The sequence below is a fragment of the Durio zibethinus genome, chromosome 21 (genome assembly GCF_047325235.1).
Source record: "Durio zibethinus cultivar Kanyao isolate XHJ-2024 chromosome 21, ASM4732523v1, whole genome shotgun sequence".
Taxonomy (NCBI): domain Eukaryota; kingdom Viridiplantae; phylum Streptophyta; class Magnoliopsida; order Malvales; family Malvaceae; genus Durio; species Durio zibethinus.
Genome location: NC_143182.1, coordinates 5,779,991 through 5,807,018, shown reverse-complemented (window position 1 = coordinate 5,807,018; position 27,028 = coordinate 5,779,991). Strand labels below are relative to the sequence as shown.

General features: G+C 35.6%; 3 protein-coding genes and 2 pseudogenes across 7 annotated transcripts; 4 read left to right on the top strand and 1 right to left on the bottom strand.

Moving 5' to 3' along the window:
* The first annotated feature begins 191 nt into the window (after positions 1-191).
* On the top strand, positions 192-1,056 carry LOC111305152 (histone H2AX). Its single transcript, XM_022902396.2, has 2 exons — positions 192-504; positions 623-1,056. Exons 1-2 carry the CDS (start codon positions 307-309, stop codon positions 842-844), a joined length of 420 nt encoding a protein of 139 aa, XP_022758131.2. The 5' UTR covers positions 192-306; the 3' UTR covers positions 845-1,056.
* Positions 1,057-1,200: 144 nt separating this feature from the next.
* On the top strand, positions 1,201-6,178 carry LOC111305153 (uncharacterized; annotated as a pseudogene). The gene is made up of 8 exons (XR_016331304.1): positions 1,201-1,663; positions 1,754-1,838; positions 1,927-2,034; positions 2,593-2,711; positions 3,483-4,198; positions 4,701-4,951; positions 5,375-5,486; positions 5,858-6,178. The product of XR_016331304.1 is annotated as an uncharacterized LOC111305153 (transcript).
* An 850-nt stretch (positions 6,179-7,028) lies between these two features.
* On the top strand, positions 7,029-14,613 carry BSL1 (BRI1 suppressor 1 (BSU1)-like 1). Of its 2 annotated transcripts, none has more exons than XM_089750401.1 (21): positions 7,029-7,965; positions 8,051-8,111; positions 8,223-8,301; positions 8,407-8,486; positions 8,594-8,688; positions 9,160-9,259; positions 9,359-9,428; positions 9,773-9,874; positions 9,968-10,049; positions 10,143-10,313; positions 11,197-11,380; positions 11,473-11,653; positions 11,754-11,921; positions 11,996-12,234; positions 12,384-12,468; positions 12,569-12,667; positions 12,744-12,943; positions 13,023-13,098; positions 13,626-13,761; positions 13,835-13,974; positions 14,059-14,613. In XM_089750401.1, exons 1-21 carry the CDS (start codon positions 7,761-7,763, stop codon positions 14,140-14,142), a joined length of 2,637 nt encoding a protein of 878 aa, XP_089606527.1. In that variant the 5' UTR covers positions 7,029-7,760; the 3' UTR covers positions 14,143-14,613. The 2 variants fall into 2 exon arrangements, with proteins under 2 accessions (XP_089606527.1, XP_089606526.1); XM_089750400.1 differs by having other exon boundaries at positions 7,037-7,965; positions 11,473-11,674.
* A 661-nt stretch (positions 14,614-15,274) lies between these two features.
* On the bottom strand, positions 15,275-16,900 carry LOC111305142 (protein VAPYRIN-LIKE pseudogene; annotated as a pseudogene). Its single transcript, XR_016331302.1, has one exon. The product of XR_016331302.1 is annotated as a protein VAPYRIN-LIKE pseudogene (transcript).
* Positions 16,901-17,135: 235 nt separating this feature from the next.
* Positions 17,136-24,697, top strand: LOC111305154 (sugar transporter ERD6-like 16). 2 transcript variants are annotated; one of them, XM_089750403.1, is made up of 20 exons: positions 17,136-17,271; positions 19,581-19,797; positions 20,314-20,341; positions 20,463-20,664; positions 20,922-20,984; positions 21,672-21,761; positions 21,860-21,919; positions 22,041-22,106; positions 22,192-22,257; positions 22,348-22,423; positions 22,511-22,575; positions 22,650-22,742; positions 22,828-22,908; positions 23,001-23,085; positions 23,175-23,221; positions 23,296-23,358; positions 23,440-23,499; positions 23,666-23,719; positions 23,833-23,892; positions 23,982-24,697. In XM_089750403.1, the coding sequence occupies exons 4-20, from the start codon at positions 20,470-20,472 to the stop codon at positions 24,141-24,143; spliced, it is 1,386 nt and encodes a 461-aa protein (XP_089606529.1). In that variant the 5' UTR covers positions 17,136-17,271; positions 19,581-19,797; positions 20,314-20,341; positions 20,463-20,469; the 3' UTR covers positions 24,144-24,697. The 2 variants fall into 2 exon arrangements, with proteins under 2 accessions (XP_089606529.1, XP_089606528.1); XM_089750402.1 differs by having other exon boundaries at positions 21,886-21,919; positions 23,982-24,692.
* Positions 24,698-27,028: the final 2,331 nt, after the last annotated feature.

Genomic DNA, 27,028 nt, shown 5'->3' with positions numbered 1-27,028 from the left:
ACGTGGCATCTTCATTATTTGCAATGAAAAAAAAAAAAAAGAAAATTGGAAAATAAGGGAAAATTCCATTATTTTAGTTCCACGTTGGCAATCCGTGGCTGTCTCACCTGAACCAATCAAAACTAATCGCCCCTCTCCCAAGCCCGCTTCTCACTCTATAAAGCCTTCATTCCCACGCCTTTCTTCTCATTGATTGCCACCAACGGAGAAGCTCAGACTCAAATTCTTCTTTATTACACCCCCCCTTTTTTTTTTTTTTTTTGGCTTTTCGTTTCGGAAAATAATAATCTAGGGTTTCTAAAGAAGATGAGTTCAACAGGATCAACAAAGGGAGGCAGAGGAAAACCTAAGTCCTCCAAATCCGTTTCCAGATCTCAGAAAGCCGGTCTCCAGTTCCCTGTCGGCCGTATCGCTCGCTTCCTCAAAGCCGGAAAATACGCTGATCGTGTCGGCGCCGGTGCCCCCGTCTACCTCTCCGCCGTCCTGGAATACCTTGCCGCCGAGGTCCGTGCCCCACTTAGATTCCCTATTCTTTTGACATTCCCTTGATCCTAATGTACTTTTGACATTGTCCGACTGTAAACGAAAAATTAAAAGAAAAAAAATTCTTCTTATATTGCAGGTTCTTGAACTGGCTGGAAATGCGGCTAGGGATAACAAGAAGAATCGGATTGTTCCAAGGCACATACAATTGGCTGTGAGGAACGACGAAGAGTTGAGTAAACTTTTAGGGACTGTTACGATTGCTAACGGAGGTGTTTTACCGAACATTCATCAGAATCTGTTGCCGAAGAAGATTGGTAAAGGGAAGGGTGATATTGGATCGGCTTCACAAGAATTTTAGACGATTTTGAGAGCCTCCTTGTTTTGGAACTTTATTATATTCTTATTATTGAAAATGTGATAAGGATCGGATTGTTTTCGATGGATTGTTTCAATTGATGCTGTATAATCCTTAATTTTGGAATTGTTTTGTTTTGGTTGAATTAGGTTCTGCAAATTGAAATCGCCTACATTCTCTTTCACAGAATCCAAATTTGGAGTTGTTCTTACAAATTGAAGTTGTTTTAATTCTCTTACATGGAATCGAAGGAATATATATAAGAAAACTTTTATCCGATGAAATGTTTGAGACTTTTGGTTTTTGTTTCTGGAAATAATACCTCTTCAGATGAGCAATATTTTTAATACCATTACTCTGCATTTGCAGTAACTTTGTTTTAATTCAACACAATTTTCTTTCTTTCAAGTAAGCCAAACTTTACTTACCATTGGCTTTGATATTTCTGGTCATCAAAATCAATTTTAAATTTGCTGCTGACTCTACCAATATATGCTGATAAGAAAGGTTTGGAGCTGCATGTCCAAAGAGGATGTAGCTCAAAAGGTAAAGGGCTCGATTTGCATGTGAGAGGTACAGGGTTTGATCCCCTGCATCTCCAACTAGTTTTTCATTTTTGCTTCTTACCCGGTATCGAAAATTTTCAGTAAAAGACTCACGTGGAAGTTCATAGCAGAGCCTGGAAGCGTTATCCTCTCATATCTGATAAGATGGAGAAGTTTCCCGCTATTTTTCTCTGTGGTTTTGCTTTAAATTAAAGAGGAATGTCCGTTCCTCTCTTCAACCCTTCTCCTAATTTGACAGTCTCAAGGCTCTGTTTAGGTTTGTTCATAACTATGCTCTCCGCTGTCTCATGTATCCAACAAATTGGAATTCTAATCCTCCCTTGATCTCTCTGGGTTATTTCTTTAGGAACATTGACTTTCGGGGAGCAGAACTCTCTTCCTCAGTCATTTCGTCTTCTCGATCAAGCTTTTGACTTCGACTCTGCCGAAATGTACAATTTTCCCATTCGGGGGTTTTGACATTCTTTTGTTTTCTAAGCGTCGGTATATTTATGTTCATATTCTGTTTTGTAAGTATAGGTATCCAGTTCCTCAGCGTGCTGAGACTCGAGATAAGAGTGAGGAATACTTTGGCCAATGGGTTAGAAGAGGAAGATTTCCCCTGATCGTGTTGTCATTGCTACCGAGGTTATCTCTGTTTCTTGCCTTATCAGATGTTTAACTTATTGATTGATTCCTTATAATGATCAGTGTCCATTTTGATACCTGTACCCATCTCACATAATCTCTGTATTGGGCTTTAGTTTATTCTCATTGCAATGAGTTTCATGTGTTTTGGCCTTTTGCTTAAATTTGCAGAGTGAGACTTCAGGGTCTGCATGAGACCAAATCTTTTTAAAGTTATTACACATTTCAATCCAAGGTTGTGTATGTGGCATACTAGTATAATATACACTGTAGAATAAATTCAAATTGAAAAGGAATGCCTTTTTAGGCTTGGCACCCCCCTAGCTCTTTATATAGCTTTTGGTCTGCTGATCTGAACTTTGACTAGGATTGCAACGAGTTAGTTGTGAAGTTTACAGTAGTGGTTGTGTGGACTTATGGTGATTCTCATTATGTGAGAAACACAATATCCAAATTTAGTATTTCCCTAATGGTGTATACCTGTCAATCTATTTATCTTTGCCTCACATTCAAATGTTCTACATTGAATATTGATCATAACAAGTGGTTATGAGACAGGTTACTGGGCCATCTTGGCAAATGAGTTGGATCAGAGATGGAACAAAGCGGTTCTTTTTTGGCCAGAGATGGACCAAAGTGTTTAGATGCCAAAGTATTGCTGAGGCTGTAGATGGCAGGTTAGTTCCACATGTTATGGTTGATATATTATCAATTGCGTTGAAACTGTTTTGCAGTGTAATTAGTGCATTATGAGGTTTTATGCTAACCTGCTTTGTTTAGTTTCTTTATCACTTGTATCAAGGGGAATTCTCTTGCTAATTCCGGACTGTCCTTGCATGTTAAGTTACCTGTTTAGGCCCAATCTTAAAAGTATGGAATTTGTTACCTTGAAACAATCTTTTGGTATTCTGGATTGTCAACCTTTTACTTACTGAATGTATAACTTATCAATAAGTTTAATTGTTGCAAATTACCTCTCTGAATCTTTTTTCTTTTTCTTGGCCTTTTTCATAACATGTAACTTGAACCAATAGCTTTTGGTACTTTGGATTGTCAAAATTTTAGCTGCTGAAAATTGTCTTAGTAATAGACTAATAGTTTATTACACAGCAGCAAATATACTTATCTGGATTTGGTTTTCTTGCAGTACCTGATTGTAGAAGTCTGAAAATTACATACTCTTTTTCTTCTACTTGGGTAAAAAGTAGATACTTGTACAACTGGAGTTATTGAGAGAACTGTTATCTAACTTAACCAACATCATATTTGGTTTTACCGTAAGTTATCATAACTAATACAAATTGATTTCTCATATGGTAACGTGAATGTATGTGCACCACCCATAACTACTGCAAATTGATTTCTAGGAGAATGATATGGTGTGTGCCTGTGTGGGGGTGTGTTTGTATTCTTTTATGCACTAATAGCTTCATGTTTGAGTTTTGTAGCTTAAAGCATCTACAAATGGGTTACATTGGTCTTTATCAAATCCATTGGCGTGACCTGTTTGTATGTAGATCTTATCATTTATTTATTTCCCTGGGACACAGTTGGGGTTGTGGAGTTGCCAATTTAAGACAAAATATGTAAATAGAGAAAAGAGAAAATGACATTCTTAGTTATTGTCTCATATACTTTATTTTATCTTTCTTTTTAGTTTCTCTCTATAATACAAAAGCCATCATTTTAAAGTGATTCATGGCTGTGTCTGCAGCTTTGGTCCCATGTTTGGAGAAACTGAGTATGATCTAGTCTGACAACTCTCTTCTGTCCCTACAGAAGAACAACTTGATGCTGTTGTCAGAGCTGTTGATGCTGGTAAGGTAAGTGATATATAATGTGTTTTGCCTCTATACAATCTCACCATCAAAATTTAGTAAAACGGTTTGACTTGCAGATCAAATATATTGGACTCAGTAATGAAACACGATACGGTGTCATGAAGGACCTTCATTTTGCAGAAAAAAATGCTTGCTACCCTAAAATATCATGTGTACTGGTTGTCTGTGCTTTTGTGGTTAAAAGCAATATAGCCTCTGTATGTCTCACTGCTTTGTACATGTTAAGGATGATAAACAGCTTATATTTTTTTATGATAGAATTCATACAGCTTGCTCTGCCAAACTTTTGATTCTGGAATGGCTGATTGCTGTCATCATTAGAGGTATACTGTGAGTTTTATGTTTATAAATCGAGAAGGGTAGATTATATTTAAATTTCCTCATGTATAGGATCTCAATAAAAAATTTCTTTGTCTTACAATTGCCCATCTCTGGAAAATCGTAGGATTGATGTGGATAAGTTATGCATTTTATGTTCTTGCATCATATTCTCTCTCTTTTTTTTTCTTTTTTTTTTCTATAATTAAATTGTCATTCTGAATAGGTTGTATCATTACAAACACAGAATTTATCTCTGCAGTAATATGACTTTGACAAAAGGGATTTGTAGCTGAATTGAAGTGTTATAAGATTCTTTGTTTTCTGCTCACCATGCAAAAGACATATATACTTGTGTCATTCTTTGCTAAAAATTTAGAGTTTGCGTTCTGAATATTCTTTGGAAACTAGATTTATTAACTCTTTAGTTAGTTTACTTGTGTAGATTATCGGCATTCCTTGTGGCAAAGGTTTCTTTCTTTCTTATACTCGTTCAATATTTTATAGGATCAACTTGTTGGGGTACAGCCCACTTGCAATGGGCATACTTTCTGGGAATTTTTGCTTCAGATGGTGGTCCTCCTGATGCTCGGTTAAATCTTTTCAGTGGTTGATTATCATCATTTTATATTCCATTGTTTAGGATTACTCCAAATTATGATTGAGGTTTTTTTTTTATCTCATTTCTGCTTTCTAGGGAGGTATAAGGTGACTCCCGATACAACCTTGCCAAAAACGCTTTAAAAGCAGCTACAATGGTAAGTAAATTATTTTGAGTTTTGAAAGACATTATTTATGGCACTCTATTTTGTAGTTGGACTGGGAAAATGGAATCTGTTTATGCATTTTCTACTGAGTTATTGTCTGATAATTAATTCAAATGGGTTTAATGGAGGACACCTATCAAGTAGGATATTGAAGGATGTTCCAAAATAACAATTTGTGTGTACGAGTACATGTGGACATACTGGCATACTGCTGTCTTTGGTGGATGTATAGGTTCATAATGAAAGAGTTTACATTAGAAAAGCTTATTGTTTGAATTTGACGTGGAAAGCTGTTTGCATCACAGCGTATAGTCTTTGTTAAGAGTAAAATTTTATTTTTACTCTTAACATCTCTGTTAAGCTTATTGAATTTGACACAATTGACGTTTCAATACCATCTCCCTCTCTTTGCAGGAATACCTTGGTATTGCTGAAAAATGTGGTCTCCATCCTGTATTACTTGCAATGGATAGGTTGTGGCGTACATGTGCATGCACATAATGATATTTGCACTCTATTTGTCCAAGTAATTATCCTTGAGATCACGTATATCCATTGGTTGGTGATAGCTTGCAAGTATACATGCTCTAAAATTAGGGGATCCTTAATAATTCTTAATAGTATGGTTAAATTGGATATGAAGTTTTGGTCCTCTCTGCCTCATGTTTCAAAACCCATTACAAATCACAAAAATGGAAATTTGAAGCCAGTTTTGGTTTAAGCAATAAGGATGGAATTCATTGGATATACTCTTTGAGTGCTAAAGGCTTGACCACCTTTATTTGGAGAGCTTTGATCTGTTAATATCTTAATGTTTTAAATTAGCTAATATTTCTTACTCTTGTTTCTGTTTTGTGTTTGCCATTAAACCTTTTCTTTTCTTCAAATCTTTTGCAGCCGCCTTTGTTTTGAATCATCCTCCTGTTGCAAGTGCTGTATTTGGAGTGACCAAATCATGGCAGCTTCAGGAGGTTATCAGTGCATGCAATGTTAAGCTCACATCTGAGATAATTGCAGACATCGATAAGGTTCATGCTAAGTTTCCAAATCCATGTCCCTGATCAATACTGACATGTTTTAATTTCTTTCTGATTTGGAAGTTTTGAAATTATCTAGAATCATAGACGGACACTTGTCATAGGTAAGACTAATCCCCGCAGATTTAGACTTTATTTCTTGGGTTATATATATATATAGTGGATTGTTTTGAACTGCAAAGAGGATCAAACCGTCATTTCAGTCCACCTTCAAAATATTCGGGCTGTCCGCCGGCTGGAAATATATATGGAAAGCATGTGATGATTCTCAAATCTTACTGTGAAATTCAATGATTTGCTTTTGCTATTTTCTTTAAGAGAGTGAACTCGCCATGGTTTGATCATGTTGCCTCGTACTTTTTTGTCCATGTTGCCCTTTCCTGCCCCAAGGACTGAAATTGCGTTTGTGCTTTTAAAAAAATAATTAAGAATGGAATGGAAAGCGACAAAGTTTGGAATTTTTGGCTGAGGGAATTAGATGATCGCGTCAGCTGGAGCTATTGAACGACGGAGCATTGGCGCTGCTGGGTCCCAAAATGGGTATTTTATTCCCAGTTAATTACTTGTGTTGATCTTTTTGGTTTCTTATCTTTGTTGGAACGTTGAAGGAGTAGAAGTCATCAACTTTGTAAGAAAATGTCCAGCCGACTGGCAAATTTATTATTTTATTAGAATACCAAAATAGCGTGTTATTGACAAAACTTGGGACGAATGAAGCATTGATTGTGGCTTTTCCACAGGGGTTTACTAGGAGGGGATGGGGAGGGAAGAAGAGTGCCGGCACTGAGGCATAGACAGACCCTGATTCTAGCAGCCAGGTTTCATTTCAACAATCATATTAATTACCCAAGCTTATTCTAGAACCACTCGGTCCACTCTCATTTGTTTCTAATCTTTGAGTCATGTTTGGTATATAAAAATATGAAAAGATAAAATAATATTATTAATATAATTAAATTAATAATATTATTTTTTTATATTTGATGTGAGTAAGAATTCAAAATTAAAAATTTATTTATTAATTAAACATATTTTATCATAATTTTATATATTAAATAATTTTAATATTTTATATTAATTACCCACAATACAATCATAAAAAAATAAAAACAAAAAAAAAATCTAATCAAACAATCCCTTATAGAAATATTAGAAAATAGTGACAGAAATGAAAAGATCAAGGAAAGTGGGGTTGTTGCTTGGAGTTGGAGTTCAACCTCTTTTAATAGGTTTGACATTTATTACAACACAGCTATGCATACAACATCACAGATCCCATTCTATCACGAGCGTCTCCAACGGTCGACTCTTTTATTATTTATTTCCTTTTGTTTTGGGAGGGGGGTTGTTCTCTTTTCGTGGGGTCATGTGTCCTAAGTAAGGCCTCCAATTTCACAACTAAGCACCAGTTTATCACAACCCCACCACGCCCACCCGCCACTTATTGCAATCATCAAATTACAGAAAGAAAGAGAAAAAAGAAACAATAAAAATTTATAAAGTTTAGTTTTTGTTTTTGTTTTTTCCTTTTTTTCAGAGATTTTTAAAGTTAGATTCACACAAATTCTTAAACCCCCCCTAAAAAAAAGAAAAAGAAAGAAAAGAGTGTTCCAACGCCCAAGCAAAAAATCTGGTCCCACCACTGGGCTCCGATCTTGGGTTCTTGAGCCTTTGGTTAATGTTATTGTAATAGATCAGACTTATTTTGGAATGGATTAGGGATTTGGAGTTTAGGATTAGAGTTGGGGTGAGGTGGGGTGGAGATGGGTTCGAAGCCGTGGCTACACCCGGCTCCTACTTTTCGCACTTTGGAGACTTATTGGGATTCGGATGACGATGCGCCTGGTCCCCGATGTGGTCACACTCTTACCGCCGTTGCGGCCACTAAGACGCACGGTCCAAGACTTATTCTCTTCGGTGGTGCCACCGCCATCGAGGGCGGCGCTTCCTCTTCTGCTCCCGGAATCAGTTAACCTCTCTCTCTCTCTCATACTTTCTAACTTTGGATATGATTTTTTCAATATTTTATTATTACTTTTTTATGGGTATTTAGGATTGGCGGGTGTTAACAATTCTGTTCATTCGTACGATGTTCTTACTAGAAAGTGGACGAGGTGATTATGCATGTCTCTTCCTTCTCCTTTTTAGGGGTTTTTTTTTTTTGTTAATTCGAGTTTGAAATTTTAGCTGATCTTTTGGACGGTTTTAATTGAATTATTATACAGAATAAGACCAGCTGGCGAACCACCTTCTCCTAGGGCTGCTCATGCGGCAGCTGCTGTTGGCACCATGGTCGTGTTTCAGGTGTGTAAACTGCAGAAACACTAAGATTGCTACTTATATATATATATATATATATATATATATTTGGGTTTTTTTTTTAACTAGTTATTTGTTTCTGTTGGCTAGGGTGGGATTGGTCCAGCTGGGCATTCTACTGATGATCTTTACGTGCTTGATCTGACCAATGATAAGTTTAAGTGGCATAGGTGAGTTTTAGTTGTGAGGATTTGGGTATTATTCATTGTACAAATTGTTGTTTTTTAATTATAATCTGATTTTTTTTTTTTTCGTTTTGGTGGTTTTCCTTGACCAGAGTGGTTGTGCAAGGACAGGGTCCTGGACCTCGCTATGGCCATGTTATGGATTTGGTTGCCCAGAGATATCTTGTCACTGTAAGCGGAAATGATGGTATGAACTTTCCATTTTCCAGCTTTATCCCATCTACCTTGTGATGTATTTCATTTTTGTAGCAGAGACCTGAATATATTGAACTCTGAAAATTTGGTATGAAGAAACAGAAATGAAGCTATTTGTCTCGGTCAACTTATTCACTTTGTTGATTACTCTACAATCTTCTATAGTTATAGGCAACTTCCTCACTCTCCAAAATCCTTTTTGGAAATTAGTTTGCTGGGTGGAACATGATTGCTTTGATAAATTGAGTTGTTGCCCAGAACTGTTTTATATCAGTAGTCAGTAAAGATTGCCCTTTAGTATCTGGAAGACTTATACATTGCTTGTCTTATTTTTTGGCAACTGTGATTGAAGCATGGTCACTTCTGTTTATTTTCATGTTTGTCAGGTGATTTTACCTTGGTCTTGTTTGTTTGCATTGAAATCTGAGCAGCAGTTCTTTTATTTTCTTTTATTTTTAAATAGGAAAAAGAGTTCTTTCCGATGCCTGGGCTTTGGATACTGGCCAGAAACCATATGTATGGCAGAGATTAAATCCTGAAGGCGATAGGCCTTCTGCTAGAATGTGAGTTTGTTTATTGTTAATAATATACACAAGATATTAATATGTATATTTCCACAATCTGTGTCCTACATATTCCCATTATTTATACTCTCTTTATAGGTATGCAACTGGTAGTGCCCGCTCAGATGGCATGTTTTTGCTTTGTGGTGGAAGAGACTCTTCTGGGGTGGTATGATATCCTCTTGTGTAATATGTGCTTTATGTCTATGTTACAATTGTTTGCTACACTTCCGGGGTAAAGGGGGATACTGTCTTACTTTTGGTTGGTGAACTGTTGAGGTCAAAGGTCATTCTGCATTAAGCATTATTCATTAGTGTCTGCTAAATGTTAACATAAGTTGTGATATTTAAGTTTTGTTACTTTGAATAGCATGTAGCCATGTAACTATTAGACTGAATAATATAATTTCCTCTCTAATTAACATTCTGAACATTCTTTCTAGGGGTGAATGGGTTTTCAGTGTGGTATACTGTTTTTGTGTTTATTGATTATATATATATGTACTTCTACAGCCTCTGGCAGATGCATATGGGCTGTTGATGCATAGAAATGGTCAGTGGGAGTGGACTCTTGCACCAGGAGTGTCCCCTTCACCAAGGTATGAGCATGCTGCGGTAAGTAGATGCCACAGCTATTGAATATAGTAGTTACGAACATCAGACACAAGTTTTATAGGCCTTCAACACTTTTTTTTTGCATGCTACTAGGTTTTTGTTGGCGCACGATTGCATGTTACTGGGGGTGCGCTTAGAGGAGGACGTGCCATAGAAGGTGAAGCAGCTGTTGCAGGTAAGCTTTTGCTTATCATCTTGAAATAATTGTCCCAAGTGTGCGTGTTGTGTATATCTCACGTTTATTTTCAATATTGGCTCTGTTCTGTAGTACTGGATACTGCTGCTGGAGTATGGTTGGACAGGAATGGGCATGTCACTTCCTCACGGAACACTAAGGGACATGCTGATTATGATCCTTCTTTGGAACTTATGCATCGTTGTCGCCATGCATCTGCATCTGTTGGTGTTCGAATATATATTTATGGTGGTCTTAGAGGAGGTAAAGAAAGCAAAGTTTAATCTGTAAGTATTGTGCATGAATAGTAAAGTTTATTCTGAAAGTATTGTGCATGGACTTGTCTCACTTAACTGGTTTCATTTGACTAATTAAGTTAGAAGTAAAAGACCAATTAAGGCTTAAGTTTTGGGAAGTTTGACTGCAATGATCCATGCCGTTCTAGTTGACAATAGTAGAATTAATATGTGCGGAGAAAGATTCATATGCATGCTCACCTCTACTTCTTCAGTTTTTTTTGGATTACCATACGGCAAAGAAGTGTGTACTGTCAATGTGAATTCAATTACCTTTTTCATGCCCTTTGTTTTTCACCAGATTGACTGCAGCAACAATTGGTTTGTAAAATTTACTTTCTACAGGAAACCTTTAAAGAATAGTTTCTTTATATTTTCTCTGTCCATTACTGCAGTAATTAGCTTTGTTGGGTTGCTGCAGAGGGAACTGCTGTTGGCAGTATGGGAAAATGGAGCACAGGAAGACATGGATCTGTCTTCCTTTGGTTCATGGGTATTGAGAACTTCATTATAGATTCATGTGACTTTTAACTTTGAAGGCCAAATGAAATGCATGTTTATCTGCGTCCTTGGAAGAAATATTTGAATCTGAAATCATGCACACATTTTGTCTCACAGCTATTTGACATCTCTGTTCTTTTTGTGAGTAACAATGCCCTGCCTTGCTTTTGATTTTATGTGTCAGAGTGACTTATAAATTTGGATTGTTTATCTAATCTTATGGTTCATTTTCTTTTTCCTTTTTTTCTTTTTTTTTTGTTCAAGGGGAGGGAGGGAATGGGGTTGGGTTGCACAATTTGCTAATTTATTGTCTTGGATGATTAAGTTATTAATTATTTTATTTTCTGCAGATATGCTTTTGGATGATTTCCTAGTTGCAGAAAATTCACCATTCCAGTCTGATATTAATTCTCCTATATTAGCCCCTGAGAGATCCTCAAATTTGTCCAGCCCCAGATTTAGTCAACCTAATTTAAGTTCATTTGGAACAACTTCAGGTTACGATCCAGACTTCCCTTCATCCGGGGGCATGAGGTCTGACTTAATAACTCTCTCTCACGCATACTTGTGCGCACACACGTACACATCATGGGATTATTTATTGATGATGAATCTTTATCTTATAGCATGGACAAAAATTCATTGGAGAAACTTAGGGAGGCATCTGCTGCTGAAGCTGAGGCAGCAAATGCTGTCTGGCAAGCTGCACAGGCTACATCTGCTATTCCTGCAGAGGAAACATCTGTATCTGATGACAACTCACCTGCTGGTGAAACAGCTTCAGATGCTAGCGATAATGAAGCTGATGTTCGCCTTCATCCTAGAGCTGTGTGTATATTGCAAGTCACATGTCTGAATGGTTTTCTAGTTGTCCAGTCACAGTATTCTAATGGGTTTTTTCCCACAGGTTGTGGTTGCTAAAGAGGCTGTAGGGAACCTGGGTGGGATGGTTAGGCAGCTATCCTTGGATCAGTTTGAAAATGAGAGCAGACGGATGATTCCCTCTAATAATGACTTGTCCTATCCCACCAAAAAGTTTGCTAGACAGAAGTCTCCTCAAGGCTTGCATAAAAAGGCAAGCATTGCCCATTTTTTTTTTTTCCTTTTTAATGTTTTTAAAAGTAGTTTAATTTTATATTTCTCTTGCAGGTTATTTCTACACTGCTTAGGCCCCGAAACTGGAAAGCTCCAGCTAATAGGAGGTTTTTCTTGGATTCTTATGAAGTGGGTGAGCTGTGCTATGCGGCTGAACAGATTTTTATGCAAGAACCCACAGTCCTTCAGTTGAAAGCTCCTGTAAAAGTCTTTGGTGATCTTCACGGACAGTTTGGTGATTTAATGAGGCTATTTGATGAATATGGGTTTCCTTCAACTGCAGGAGACATTACGTAAGTTTGATAGTCTTGCTGCCCATGCAAGTTTGTTAACTTCTAATCATAGTTGAAACTTTAGGTTGATGACTATTACTTCCTATGATATCACTTGTTCTGCAATTTCTTTTCCAAAATTGCTTAATCATTTGTGTTTTATGTTTTAGGTACATTGATTATCTATTTCTAGGAGACTATGTTGATCGAGGACAGCACAGCTTGGAGACAATAACATTGCTTCTTGCTCTTAAGGCAAGCTTCTGGATCAAATGAGCCTTAGTTTGGCTATGCATGTAATCTTTTATTCTATTTCTTAATGGATTCAATTGTCTTGTCTGTTATGATTGTGCAGATTGAATATCCTGAAAATGTTCACTTGATTCGTGGAAACCATGAGGCTGCTGACATAAATGCTCTCTTTGGTTTCCGTATTGAATGCATCGAGAGAATGGTCCGAATGAGTATTCATATGCCGATTAATTATTTATTTTTCCAGAGAAAATGTGCTTATTTTTTTCTATTTGTAGGGGGAGAATGATGGTATATGGGCATGGACACGGTTCAATCAACTATTCAACTATCTTCCACTTGCTGCTCTTATTGAAAAGAAAATTATCTGCATGCATGGTGGCATAGGAAGATCTATACATGCGGTTGAACAGATAGAGAAACTTGAGCGGCCAATAACAATGGATGCAGGATCCATTGTTTTAATGGACCTGTTATGGTATGCATTTTTTTAATCTATTAGTTCAATTGATATAAATATTTATAGAGATTAAGTTTGGCTTTCATTTCCTATTCAGGTCTGATCCAACAGAAAATGATAGCATAGAAGGTTTGAGACCTAATGCCAGAGGTCCCGGTCTTGTCACTTTTGGGGTATGCATGTTATTGCTTTATGTGTAAAATGGTTTATTGGTTCTTATTTTAACTGCATCAAGGCAGTCTTTTGTGTCATACATTTTAATTTAAAAAAAAAAAATCAGAAAGAAAGAAAGACAAGGAAAACACTATGCATTTTAATGTATCTATTATGACATTGCATATCATGCTAGGAATCTTTTAATTGGAAATCTACACTATTCCCAGGATTCAGAGGAGCCTATTCCATGAACCACTTCGTTCCAGTTGCAACATAACCATGTAATACTGGACCTCCTGGTTATGAATCAAACGTGATAGATCTAGGAACTGATAACAATTGGCGCTGAGGTGTAAATGTTTTAGTTTATTTGCTTTTATAGGTTGCTTTTCTTTGTTTGAATTTACTGGATGCTTCAATACTTTTGCATTCTTATTTTCACATAATGCATGTTACAGTCGTGAACACTTCCTCTAATCATATGCAATTGGACTTTTATTATACATGCACATGAACCTACAACGATTTATGTTGCCATATGCAGCCTGATCGTGTAACAGACTTCTGTAAGAAAAACAAGCTACAGCTAATTATAAGGGCTCATGAATGTGTAATGGATGGGTTTGAACGGTTTGCTCAGGGTCAATTGATTACTCTCTTTTCTGCAACAAACTATTGTGGTAAGTAAACTACATTGAGCCTTGTCCTGTTGGTGGGGTATTTTTCGCTGCCTAATCTGAGATATGCCTCCAGGTACTGCAAACAATGCTGGAGCTATATTGGTAGTCGGAAGAGGATTGGTTATAGTCCCAAAGTTGATACATCCCTTGCCACCTCCCATTCAGTCCCCGGAGACATCACCAGAGCGTGTTGCAGATGATGCATGGATGCAGGTAATTTTTATAAATTTTGATGTAAAAAGCATACCTGCTCACTGCATGTACATTAATATTTAGTACAATTCTATTGCACTACAGGAGCTGAATATCCAAAGACCACCAACGCCAACTCGTGGTCGCCCTCAACCTGACCTTGATAGGAGCTCACTTGCATATATATGAAAATGATGCCAGGAAGTTGAGAACTTTTATATAATTTACAAAGCTATGATGCGGGAGTCCCATATTTATAAGCGAGGGTTGGTTGATTCTTACGTTCCTTGAATTTCAAGAAGTTTGTATCAAACCTCTCCGAGCATGCATTAGTGCTCATGTCTTTTGAAGATGCCAGTAGCACGGTGCAGAAAATGAAGACTTCGTTTATTGTACACTTATCTCGGGAGTTGTAGATGATCTAGTTTTTAACCTACGACCGCATTAGTTCGTCAAAGGGTCGGTATAGCATTTTGCCATTGTGCAATTCAAATAATTTTATAGTCAGGGTTCAGGTTTTTTTTTTTTTTTTTTTTTTCCATTTTCGGCATTGTAACATAAATGGTGATACATCTAGGTCTTGCATGAAGCCATTTTTTCTTATGTTTTTTATTTGTGCCACTGCCTGTGTAGACAATAAAAATATTTAAGTTTGTCATACGTTGTTAGGATCAAGAGCCCATAGATTCTCGCTCATATTAGGTGTCTCCACAAATTAATACTGACATACCTAGCTCATAATTTCGGTGGTGAAAAAGAGTTTTGTACTGACATATCATACTGCTAGACATTAACTGAGCAAAATTAACGACACTTGGTGATGAGATGAGTTGCTAAATAAAATCAAACCCCAATTAAAATATGTTGGGATATTTATATCAATAGTTATATTATTCACCTATGTTTCTTAGAAGGACGTTCTGTCTCTGATTTGTGTGCCATTGCAAGCCCGATTGCTGGTTTGAATCAGAATTGGAATTCTAGCTATATCAAAATTCACACCCTAAGTATAGAATTCACGAGTATCCCATATGATATCCAATGATCCAACAACGGAATCCTTGGGAATTAGTCCCCTTTGACTTACCCAAAGAAAGGAAAGTATATTCTTTTCCCAATTCAGGTCATTGATAAAATACCCAACTTCAGATTATTACAATACTACTTGATTATATGAATTTTCTCATTTCTTTGAACATGAAAGGATCGACAGCCAAAAAGCAATAATGGAAGAAGCGGGAATTCGATCTGAATCATCAAAACATAAGGCAACTAGAAGAACTGGGCAGGTAAATTCCATTCTCAAAGTATATGCAGTGAATGATTCAAAAATTTTAGCCATGTTTTTCCTCAGAACCGAATGTATAGCTTGGTTGGGAGCAGCAGAACACTCTCCCTTCTCTCTCTGACCAAGCAAGTGATGCCATCCCCATTATACAGTGAAAATTTACAGAACGCTGTACAAGTTTCAAAATTACAAGAAAATAAAAAAATAAAAAAAAAAGAAAAAGAAAACAGGCAATCCATCTGTCTGTCATGCTCATTCCTTCTCATGACACAAAGGCTGAACAAGAGAAAGGTGATTCTTAAAACAATCAGAATTCAAAGGAACCAAACCTTTAAGACGCTTCACATTAGCTTTAGCTCCATAAGCAATCAACAACAAAGCAACTTCAACATGTCCTGCCTCCACCGCACAATGCAACGGTGTGTACCCATTATGATCAACAAGGTTAACCTGAGCACCATGGTTAAGCAAAACCTTAACACTCTCGATTCGACCTTTGAATGCAGCCCTATGCAAAGGTGTCCATCCATTCTGATCTTTGCAATTCACATTTGCCCCTTCTACAAGGCAACTCTTCATCCCATTAACATCGTCAATCCTTGCAGCACGGTTCAAGGCATCACCTAAATGCAACAAATCATACAAATTTGAATGCCCATTTTCAACAGCAAGTGCAAAAGCAGTCTTCCCATGTTCGTTCAAAGCATATTTAGCGTAACTTGAAGCCTCTAATAAACATTCTACAACATCTAAATGACCTTCCTGAGCAGCCAAATGAAGTGGACTACATCTATTAATATCTAAAACCTCAGGGTTCCCTCCAACTGATAAACAAAATCGAATCACTTCAGTATAACCGAAACTTGCAGCTATGTGAATTGGAGTTCTACCACAAAAATCAACAGAATTCAATTCTACATTTTTATATGCTCGAAATAAGACCTCTATCAAATCTACTCTATTTATTGCTGCTGCATAGTGCAAAACATGATCAGCTGAATTATCAATTTCGCAACCAGAAGAAATCAAGACATTGACAACATCAAAATTTCCAGCTTCAACAGCTAGGGCGATCAAGGACCTTCCTTTAGAGTCCTTATCATTAACATCTCCACCATGATCAATCAAGGTACAAACGAAATTAGCTTTCCCTGAAACGACAGCAGATTTGAGTAACCCTGTGAGCTGATTCCCAGTACACCCAGAAATTGCTTTGTTCAAAAAGAGATCAGTTTCTCCGATATGGTTATGGCAAGAAATCAGATGTTCAATCACATGAGGACCCACAAAGGAGATAGGTAAAGTAGCGTCTTTGAATATGTGGCGTCCAGGCTTGGAGAACAGGCGGCGGAGATCATCAAGATGGGCCTTGCCTAAAGGAAGTATGGCGGTTTTAACGGTGATGGCATCAGGAGGACTGGTCAAGGGAGGTTGATCAGACGGCTGAGAGAGGAAAAGAGTGTAGGATGAAGATGAGAGAGGTGGGATTATGGAAAAAGGTTTGTTAAAGGAGAAGAAAGATGGGTTTTGGGTGGTTAAAGAAACCGCCACGGACATGGTATGCATAAGATTTGTTAAACGGAATGTCGAAGTGCTCTTTTGACCTCTCTTAAAGACTAATTCTACTTCTTTCACATCTGCTTTCACTAACCGGTCCATGGAATATCTAACTCCAGCCTCTTACCTGGAAGAGTTTTGAGATTTAGGAGGGGTTGTTTGATTGCAGAAAAAAATGAAGATAGATCCTATTTTTTCCTTCTTTGTTTACTTTTATTGTTGTCTGATTAAGGGATTAATTTAATTGTTGGTTTAGGTTTGGTTGGTCTGAAAATGGAGCAGGTAAGGAAAGACTTTGAAAATGAGAGGAAGGAAGGAAGGAGTCATTGTCGTGGGTTTGTAATCATTTGAACAAGGAGCAGCCTCGAAGAGTGCAGGACAAACAGGAACTTTTTCCTGATTGATGAAAGCTCAACCACTTCAACTTGAAAATTAGTTCTCTTACGGAATTTTCATTTTGTAACATTTTCAAGGTGAGACCACCACTTCTGGTTGAACGAATAAGAATAAGCAGCTGACTGTTGTGCTTTGTGTATAATTCTAAAATATAGTACTATCTTTTAACATTTTTTTTCTTTTTAATGAAGATTAATCAGTAGTTAGATGGGATCTTTAAGAATAAGCTCTTTTATATTAGTCTTTGGGTAGGCTGAAATTATTTGTTTCAATTTATAATAATGGTTATAGGTACATCAGTTTCCATTATTTGTCCCCAACTTGGCACAAAATATATTCCTGGTGATGAATCAACATTGAGGAGTCCCTTAAAACCTCTTTTTTTTTTTTTTTTTCTTATTTTTCAACTGTTTATTAAACATTTGATTGCTTATGCAGGGTTTGGGTAAAAAGCATTTAGACATATAACATCCTTGACTGATTAAACTCTAAGGAACGGAACTAGAGTTCTATGAACCAGAGGAAATAGCTTTAAAGAAACGAAAGTTTGAGACCATTCCTCTTGAGAGTTAGTAATTTCCCAAAACATTCCCCATGAACATGATGATAGGAGATTTGACCCTGCTGCTTGATTTGATTTGTATTAAGAACATTTGTTCCTGACAGATGGTTAGAAATTTCGTGTAGGATCAAATGACAGCAACTTTCCGTTTGACTATTCCATATTCTGTGACTATATGTCTATAACTTTTAATTAATGTTTTGCTATTGTCGTTATGAGCTGACATTGTCGTTTGTCATGGGCAAACTCTTTGAATGTTTGTAGCCAGAAAACCACATTGCTTCAATTTTATATTATTAGTATTATTGGATGTTTCCACTCGTTATTACTTACTAGTATTCGTTTGATGTAATCTGTCTCTTCCATTACCATGCTTGTGTTACATTGTTGAATGCTGTTAAATTCATGTCTATCTTTTAAATTTTGTTTCGATGTTGATGAGAAAAAATAAATTATTTTTAACAAGTTGTCCCGTAGAGGTTTACTTTGAAAGCAACAGCTTGGTTCACAACTTTTATGGATTACTTCCATTAATGATTTTTTTTTCCTTATAATTTCCAGCAACAACACTGAGAAAATGCAATGTCAAAACTCAAAAGTTTTGACAGAAATAATGACACTGCAAATAATAAATACTTCAAAAGTAAAATTATCTCTTGTTCGAATGATGCAGACATATTTTCAGAGTCTTACATATTTCCCTTCATTACATTTCTAGAGAAAGAGCATAGCTAGAATTCTGAATTTCCAATGCATTAATAGGTCAGTAGATGCTGCATTGGAGCACTTCCATGGCTCTGCCACTGCACTTTTTAGGAATATCATCCCCTGTTAGTCAAGTAAAAATTTTTGGCAGACTGCCAGTATCCCATAAAGATCCATTTCTGTCTTTCCATGTGAGTAATACAACAAGCTGTTGCTGAACCAAACAATCATCTTAATGAACTCTCTAGATCTCCCCTTTACCATTTGTTTATACTAACTTATACCAGTATTAAGATAATTATGATATCATCTGAATAGAATATATTAAGATCTTTCAATTTTAGATTGGTTTCTGTTAAGTATGCAACAAAGAAAGGTTTCATTATTTATAGATATCGCTTATTTATGCCAAGGACTGTGACCGATGCTGTGCATAAGAAGTTTATTAATCGTTTTCAAAAAATTTTAAACTTGACAGTTGACGTGGACTAGCCTTAACCAAATTATGCTTCATGTCTTTGATTATTTTATTCAGCTACCTATTCAGCAGAGTGAAAAAAAAAAAAGTGTTTCTTAGATCTAACAAACAATATATTTGAGGCATCTTTGTCTTTTTATTTGGCATCACTTTGAGGAATGTATGAGATTTTTTCGACTAAAGGTTGGGCCTTTACAATACTAGGTAAACTATTCTCAGAGCAGAAAAGCCTTCCAAAAATTGTGAGTTTGATGTTTTCCTGTACACCGTCAGTAAACCTATTGGCTTAATTGCTATCCTAAAACATGTCATAAGGATAATAAGGACAGGATGACAAGGCAAAACTTTTGAAATATTAACATTTGACAAGTTGAAATGGGACAACTTTGGACATTATTTGTTTTTGGTACCTATGAGGAAGTTTAAGAGGGTAACAAGGATATGAATCTAGGATTTTAACACACTTCAAACAGGAGTATAAACTGCTAGGCCAAACCTGCATTGTTTTTTGGACATCCATACTTTAGTCACAATTGATTTAAAATCATCGATACATATAGGATTCATAATGAGCACAAACTTCTGTTCTCTTCATAAGTTGTCACATGATAAATTTTCATTTTTTTTTCTGCTGCATCTAGTGATCCTGCTGGTGGAGATCCAATCTACAATATAATTCAGAATGCAACAGCTGTGAATCCTATCAAGATATCTTTATGCAGTCGTCAAGTTTGACAGGCCGCAGCTAGTAGTATATGCAATGCACTGGAATTTTGAGAGACATATCACCAATTCAGAGCACTATGAAGAACTGTGAATAATGCAAACTATGCCCCAAATAAATCAAGGGTGTGCAAAGTATGAATTTTGACAGCAATTTCTTATATACTTGAAGTTGTAGCATGACTTGACTTGTTTGAAAGTAACAAATCACCCAGCAGTAGAACATAAATGGACTTTCTTCGACATCTGTTGCATATAGTTTTACAAGTAATGCATTCAGAGGCTAGTTATGAAAGAATGGGAAGATAGTTTGATGATGTTATTTTGATCAGGCCATCAGTTTTGAATACCAAAGTTATGCAATCATCTGCCACATGAAGATGATTTATAAATTTAAATAAAAAGAGTTTCCAATTTCCATCAGCAGTAGATCCTATTGAGTTTCACATGTTTGTTAGAATAATTTATTCATTTGCTATTGAGAATATGGCAACTTGTTGTATTTACTAGTATAATCTCTGCAATCTAAAGCTGGTATCTTGGTTCTCTTTATCCTTTTTATTTTCTTCTATTGCTGTAATAATGCATATACTGCCAACTATAGCAAAGTATTCCATCTGAAAGCTTTTTCCTTTTCCTTCTGAATATCAGGACATACAACAGCCTCGCTTATTCTCTAGTGAGTAGTTCTTTTCTACTTTCTCGTTTCCGGAGATATATATATATATATGCATTAATATCATGCCTAGATACTCATAGCAAAAGAATCTCGTTTCATCTTGCCTTGATTATTGCTTCAGATGACAAATGGCAAACAACCAAGGTGTAGAAATTGGTGAAAGCAGTGTGAAAGCTGAGATGAAAGAGCCACTATTGCAGCGCATATATATTAAAGATGAGGATAGTAAGTTCCAGAAAAAAAGTAACAGGAACGGATTACCGAAGGTTGTTTTTCTAAGTACTTTTATAGCAGTTCTGGGCTCCTACGAATTTGGCTCTTGCGTAAGTTGTCAATCCTGTTATTACTTAAACTAATCGTTCACAAATACTAAAAGATAAACAGCAGATTCTTGAATTTCACAATATCTTGACTCTTTGATCACCAATGTGAAATTGTACCAACTTGAATAGTTAACATGTTGGGTGGTAATGCTTCCTGCAAGTCTAATCTGCTTAAGGGTGTATGATCCATTAAAGTTGTCATTGCTCTCTAAAACTTAAATGAATTGCCTTCTAATTAAAACTTGTTTACTTTTCAGATGGGATATTCAGCACCTGTTCAATCCGCCATCTCAAAGGATCTTGACCTCTCTGTTGCAGAGGTTGGTTCAAGAATTTTTAAGTTCCTCCTCCCCCCCCCCCCCCCCCCTCTAATTTGAACTCCTTTACTGGAGATAAAGTAATTATTTTTCATTCACATGCATGTTTAGGCCATTTCTTTTCTTTTCTTCTTTTATTCTGTTTGGTAAAGTCTACTTGTTATTTGATTCAGTGGCCCTGTAGGAAATGAAAGATAGTAAGTTCTCCAGGATGAGTTGCAAACACTTGCTTAAAATTGTAATCAGCCTCTTAATACCTCTCAATTATCCATACAAAGATCTTAGTCTTGCCAGAATTAAATCAAATAGTATTAAAACTGATTTCCAAGTATTGATCCTAATCTAATTCATAAATACTAATACTATGCACAGATATCTTGTAGCCAATTTTCATAAATTTCCGCTCATCTTTTCTGTTTATCTAGAAATTTCTTTTAAAACTACAACATCTGATCTTCTCAACCTAAGTGGTAGGCTTTAGATGTTTAACATTGTGAAGCCTTCCCTTCAATGAAATCATTACTCTGTCACAGACACTGGTATATAGAACGAAACTGACCTATCTCCCTTAACTTTTCTAACTAATGCATTGATCGGATCATGTTTCTTTTTCTGATGAAGCATCATCTTAGTTTTATTCATCCATAAATTCCCATTTGGAATCTATAACCTTTTCATTCCCACATACAGTTTTCAGCATTTGGTTCCATACTTAATGTTGGTTCAATGAATGGTGCTATCACAAGTGGGCGAATTGCAGACTTCACAGGCCGAAAATGGGTAAAGCGAATTTTGTACAGACCTTTACAATAGCATTGCAAGCATGAATGTGAGAAATGAATTCTATACTAATCCAATTATATTTAAAATTGAATGAGACAATGAGAATATCTTCTGTCTTCAGCATTGCAGGATGGATAGCTATTTACTTCTCCAAGGTTTGTGTTTATACCAGCAATCTTCCTGTGCATGGAGTTCCAATTCTGAAGCAATATTCAAGCAAAATAATTTTACATGTTTTCATTCCTGTTTTTCTCTGCATGTGCTAATATTTACAAGGGACCTTTACTACTTGATATTGGAAGATTCCTCTCTGCATACGGAATTGGAATTTTTGCTTTTGTGGTATGTGGTTATACTGAATTTATTTGTTTTCTTCTGAGTTTATCATCCATAATGTAATCTGTAACACATACAAATACATGAACAGGTACCCATATATGTAGCTGAAATTGCACCAAAGGATCTCCGTGGTGGGTTAGCTACATTGAATCAGGTGCACAAATCTGGGGCATATGAGGCATATAAAACAACCAACTAAACAATAAAATGGATATTAGGTTCTTAATCTGATCTCATTCTGCAGCTCATGATCGTCGTTGGAGCATCAGTAGCCTTCTTAGCAGGGACAGCTTTGACTTGGCGATTGTTAGCTCTTACTGGTAGAATATAGAACCAAGGAGTTGTCTATTCATTCATGTCCCTTCACCAATAACTTGTGCTTACCCTTTCTTTTTCTTTCTTTGAAGGAATCATCCCATGTTTAGTTCAGCTTGTGGGTCTTATTTTCATTCCCGAGTCTCCAAGGTGGCTGGTAAGCAGTCAAGTGCCAAAGAAATAGGCAACTGCATCCCTTTCAAGAAATAATATTTTAATTGATCATCTCAGGCAAAGGCTGGGTATCAGAAGGAGTTCTGTAATGCTCTGAGGAGACTCTATGGCGATGATGCCGATATTTCTCATGAAGCAGCTGAAATCCAAGTAATAACATCAAGCATTGGAATATTTCAACATTTTTACTAAAAACAAGGCAGAAATTAAGGTAGCAAATTTAACTTCTCGACAGGATTATCTGCAAACTCTAGACCAGCAACCTAAAGCCAGTATGCTAGACTTGTTCCAAAGAAAATATATGCATTCAGTCATTGTAAGCACCTGTCTTTCCCAATCAGATGCAAACACATCCATAAAGGTTTTTGTTTCATAACTGATAAGTCCTACTGTATTGGTCATGCTCAGATCGGTGTGGGACTAATGATGTTTCAACAGTTTGGAGGGGTAAATGGAATTGGTTTCTATGCAAGTGAAACTTTCACTTCAGCAGGTTACAAGATTTGCGAACTTTTTTTAACTGATTTCTCTTCCACTCAATCTTAGGAAATAATGATATCAAAGAAGATTTCTCTATTGCAGGCTTTTCTTCGGGGAAGATTGGGATAATTGCTTTTGCCTGTATTCAGGTATCAATTCTCTCATTTCCTTTAATTTTCAACATACATATTTCAGGCTATAGCAACTAAATGAATGATTACAGATCCCTATAACTGCTGTGGGTGCATTCTTGGTGGATAACTGCGGAAGAAAACCTCTTCTGCTAGTAAGTTCCTTGTTGCTTACCACTTAAAAGTTTGGAGCATCATAAGCCTTTTATGGTTGAAACGGAATTCTTCTCTTTCAGGTTTCTTCAACAGGCACATTCTTGGGATGCTTTCTCGCAGCAACGTCATTTCTAATGAAGGTAATCACATTCACAGCATGTCTTCATGATTATGTCCTAATCATTAATCCTCAAGTCAGCTTTCTAGAATAAATCTTGTCTCTTTTAACCAATCACATCTTGCATCGTCCTTGGTTTTTATGTCATCCTTTCTTTTTTAGCGTGCTAAGTACATCATACTTCTCAGGAACACAACTTGTTTCAAGAATTGATTCCATTGTTGGTACTATGTGGAATGCTGGTAAGTGATAATAGATTTTATTGAGCTGGAATAAGTGTTATAATTTAGGTCATCATTATTCCCTGCAAGGACTTGTAATTCTATTGTTGATTATGATCTTTAAATGCAAACAGATCTTCATGGGTTCATTTGCAATTGGAATGGGAGCAGTTCCTTGGGTCCTAATGTCGGAGGTACGTGCAGAGCTTGGATGTATATTCGTCATCCTGATATTAAAAAAAGATATATTAATGATTGGCCTGAACGACATATGTTGTAACAGATATTCCCCATAAATGTTAAGGGAGCAGCTGGAAGTTTGGTGAATCTAGTACATTGGTTTGGTGCGTGGGCAGTTTCTTACACATTCAATTTTCTGATGGATTGGAGTCCTTCAGTTGAGTACATATTTGAGCTCAGTAGATATTACAATGTGCCTAATTGATAGTTAAAGGAGGAAATTTACAGTAGTTTCTTTCCCGGTACCTTTTTCCTCTGTTCAGGAGTTTGTGCAGCTTCTGTCCTTTTTGTGGCAAAGATTGTGCCAGAAACCAAAGGAAGAACTCTGGAAGAAATACAAACCTCCATGAATGCACGAAGGAATTTGGTTGATTCTGATGTCTATTTAACTAATTCTGTACTGTTACAACATTGTTTTTTGGCTCTAATTTATAAGTTTCAACTGCATATTAAAGTAATGACCAGTAACATTATTTTCCCTTTTTTCTTTTAAATGAATTCGATTAAAAATATGGGAGTGTTGCAACTTGATGGCCAAGACATGCACGAGATAGCAGGCATCCTGATAATGGCAACTGCTTATAATTTTGGGCACTCTACTTTGTTACATCCTGAAGGGAAAGACGAGCTGCTGCATCCGAATAAGTCTAGGTGAACTGGGTCACCCTGAAAACGGGCTTGTAAATTTCTTTTGCTAATGACCCATCTCTAAATCGGCTTTTGGAGCCCAGTCCTCCAAGTGCCTTTATTAGGGCATTAGTTACTAATTTTTTTTAATTATATGACTTATATTTGTTCTTGTAATCATTTTTAAAAGTAATTTTTAATAAATATAAAGTATGGTTTCCAATAAAAATATGAATACCTATGAAATACTAAAGAACGAAAAATAGAAAAAAAAAAATTTTTACGAGGAACATGTGGTTTTATTGTTGAGTATCTGGAAAAATAAAATGGAAAATAACGATATTTATTGACATACTTTTTTCTACATCATTTGTTAAAAATAAAAAGGAAATTATACCCAAAATGCATTTTCTTTAAATTATAATATATAATAAAAATAAAGGAAAAAGAAAAAGAATAAAGCCATGGATTCGTTGTGATCATTTGATATATCTCTAATACAAAAGAGAATACAAAGAAAAGAAGTGTAGGAAAGTAGCTCAAAAGCCTTTTTTTTCTTTTGGCTCGCCGACCACCTTGAAACAAAGAACGAAAATTATATTGAATTTGACTTGTGAAACGATAAAAAATAATAATAATAACAATAATAATAATAATTGCATGACCTTTGCCCTAATCCTTCAAAATCTATGGCTATTATTAATTAAGGACAAAAACAAAGGTTCCCTGGCTGTCCTTTCACACACCAAACAAATTAAGAGCCCACTTGGCTAATTCATGGAACGGACTCCTTCCAACAAACAAATCATCAGTTCATCCCCTCCGACACTATCCATGCCATCTATGTCTGCAATTACATAAACATTTGGTACTATGATCAATTTTAGTTCACAAATTTTAACTTTTTACCCTGTAGCTGAACACTTTAAAATGTTTTCTTTGAGATATTATTATATGGTAGTATAAAATACCAGGAGATCCATTTATATTAGTTCAAAATTAACTTAACTTTAACTTTTATTTTTTTTTCATATGATTTTTCTAAATTTTTTATATGATTTATATTTTATTAATCCAATTATCTAATTGTTTTAAATTTTATATTTTATTCACATAAATTATAATGCCAAATTTAAAATAAATTAAAAATATTATAACTATTTTTTTGCTAATAATAAGTTTTCAACAGTTAATACATATTAAATAATATATTATCCTCAATGAAAATAATAGCAGATTAGATTGACTTAAAATTTTACATGTATGACATACACAACTAAATTGTTAAATTTAAAGATAAATTTATAAAAATATTAAGCATATATTAAATTATAAAAGAATGTGTAAAATATATTAATTTCACATTGATGTAACTTGATTTTTTTTTCATAAAATATTAAAAAATTAGGTTTCCACACATATTAAAATCAAGCAAGTAAGAAAGAATCCAAACATGTGACACAAATATTTGTCTTCCATTAAAAGCATAAATTATCTTAAATTGGTAAATCCAGTGCCTTCAAATTATTTAAAAAAAAAAAAAAAAAGCCTAAGTGGGTATATTCTTAACCCTACCAATTTACTTTAAATTACTGACTTTCGATAGATAATGGGGCTAGATTCAAGATTGAAAGTAGTTTTATTTGGGCAATTAGAATTCCATTTACATTGAGTATTGTTTTAATAATAATAAAAAAGGATAAACACTTTGATCAAAGCTAAGGCATGAGGCATGTGAAGCTTTGATTTTATTCAACAGGGGAATAACCTAGTCACTCCAAAGACCAACACATACAATGTACATATCGTTAGAGAGAGTTAGGTCAGTTGTTTCTCGAGGAAAGTAACATAATCATCCAAATCATATTCATTGTACATTGTTTTTATTTGTCTTTGATGCCCAAATTTCTCCCCTTGAAAGTAATTGTGTAGTCATTGAAGACAATTTTTTTAATTAATTAAATTAAATGGAGGGATAGCCTTTTTCTTTTTGAGTTTTTGAAACTTTAAAAGTTGGTATGTAACCTGTGAGACATTTGGAAGTCGCCGCTGCTCCCTACATTTTTTCACAATGCCACCAAAAGTTCCAAGAAAATGATGATAAAGACAAAAACTTTTAAAGTTGTAATAATATCATTTAGTCGTACTTAAAACGTGAACAAAGATTAGTAGGTTTTGGTAGGTTGCTGATACACATGATTATTTTTTGTTTTTACCTTCATAATAATTCCTGAATGAAACTGGTTCCTGGAATTTCTATGGGCGAAAGATGTTTTCCGTTTTGTGTACTCATTATTAACAAATGTTTTTAGATTGGTTTTTAGCTATGCTCGTTTCTTTGTCTGGGTCCCTATATCAACTGTTTCTTTGGAGCACTATTATCTAGAAGGTTTGCAGAAATGTTAAAAAGAATCGTATTTTATTTAAATTAATTAATAGTGCTCCAATCATACGACTAACATA

What these genes read in the sequence shown, in the direction of transcription:
- LOC111305152 (XM_022902396.2), top strand. Translation starts at nt 307, where the DNA reads ATGAGTTCAACAGGATCAACAAAGGGAGGCAGAGGAAAACCTAAGTCC. An exon ending in TGGAATACCTTGCCGCCGAG is followed by an intron (nt 505 to 622) that starts GTCCGTGCCCCA and finishes CTTATATTGCAG; the next exon opens with GTTCTTGAACTGGCTGGAAA.
- BSL1 (XM_089750400.1), top strand. Translation starts at nt 7,761, where the DNA reads ATGGGTTCGAAGCCGTGGCTACACCCGGCTCCTACTTTTCGCACTTTG. An exon ending in CACTGTAAGCGGAAATGATG is followed by an intron (nt 8,689 to 9,159) that starts GTATGAACTTTC and finishes ATTTTTAAATAG; the next exon opens with GAAAAAGAGTTCTTTCCGAT. An exon ending in TTGAATGCATCGAGAGAATG is followed by an intron (nt 12,668 to 12,743) that starts GTCCGAATGAGT and finishes TTCTATTTGTAG; the next exon opens with GGGGAGAATGATGGTATATG.
- LOC111305154 (XM_089750403.1), top strand. Translation starts at nt 20,470, where the DNA reads ATGGCAAACAACCAAGGTGTAGAAATTGGTGAAAGCAGTGTGAAAGCT. An exon ending in AATATATGCATTCAGTCATT is followed by an intron (nt 22,909 to 23,000) that starts GTAAGCACCTGT and finishes GGTCATGCTCAG; the next exon opens with ATCGGTGTGGGACTAATGAT. An exon ending in TGAAACTTTCACTTCAGCAG is followed by an intron (nt 23,086 to 23,174) that starts GTTACAAGATTT and finishes TCTCTATTGCAG; the next exon opens with GCTTTTCTTCGGGGAAGATT.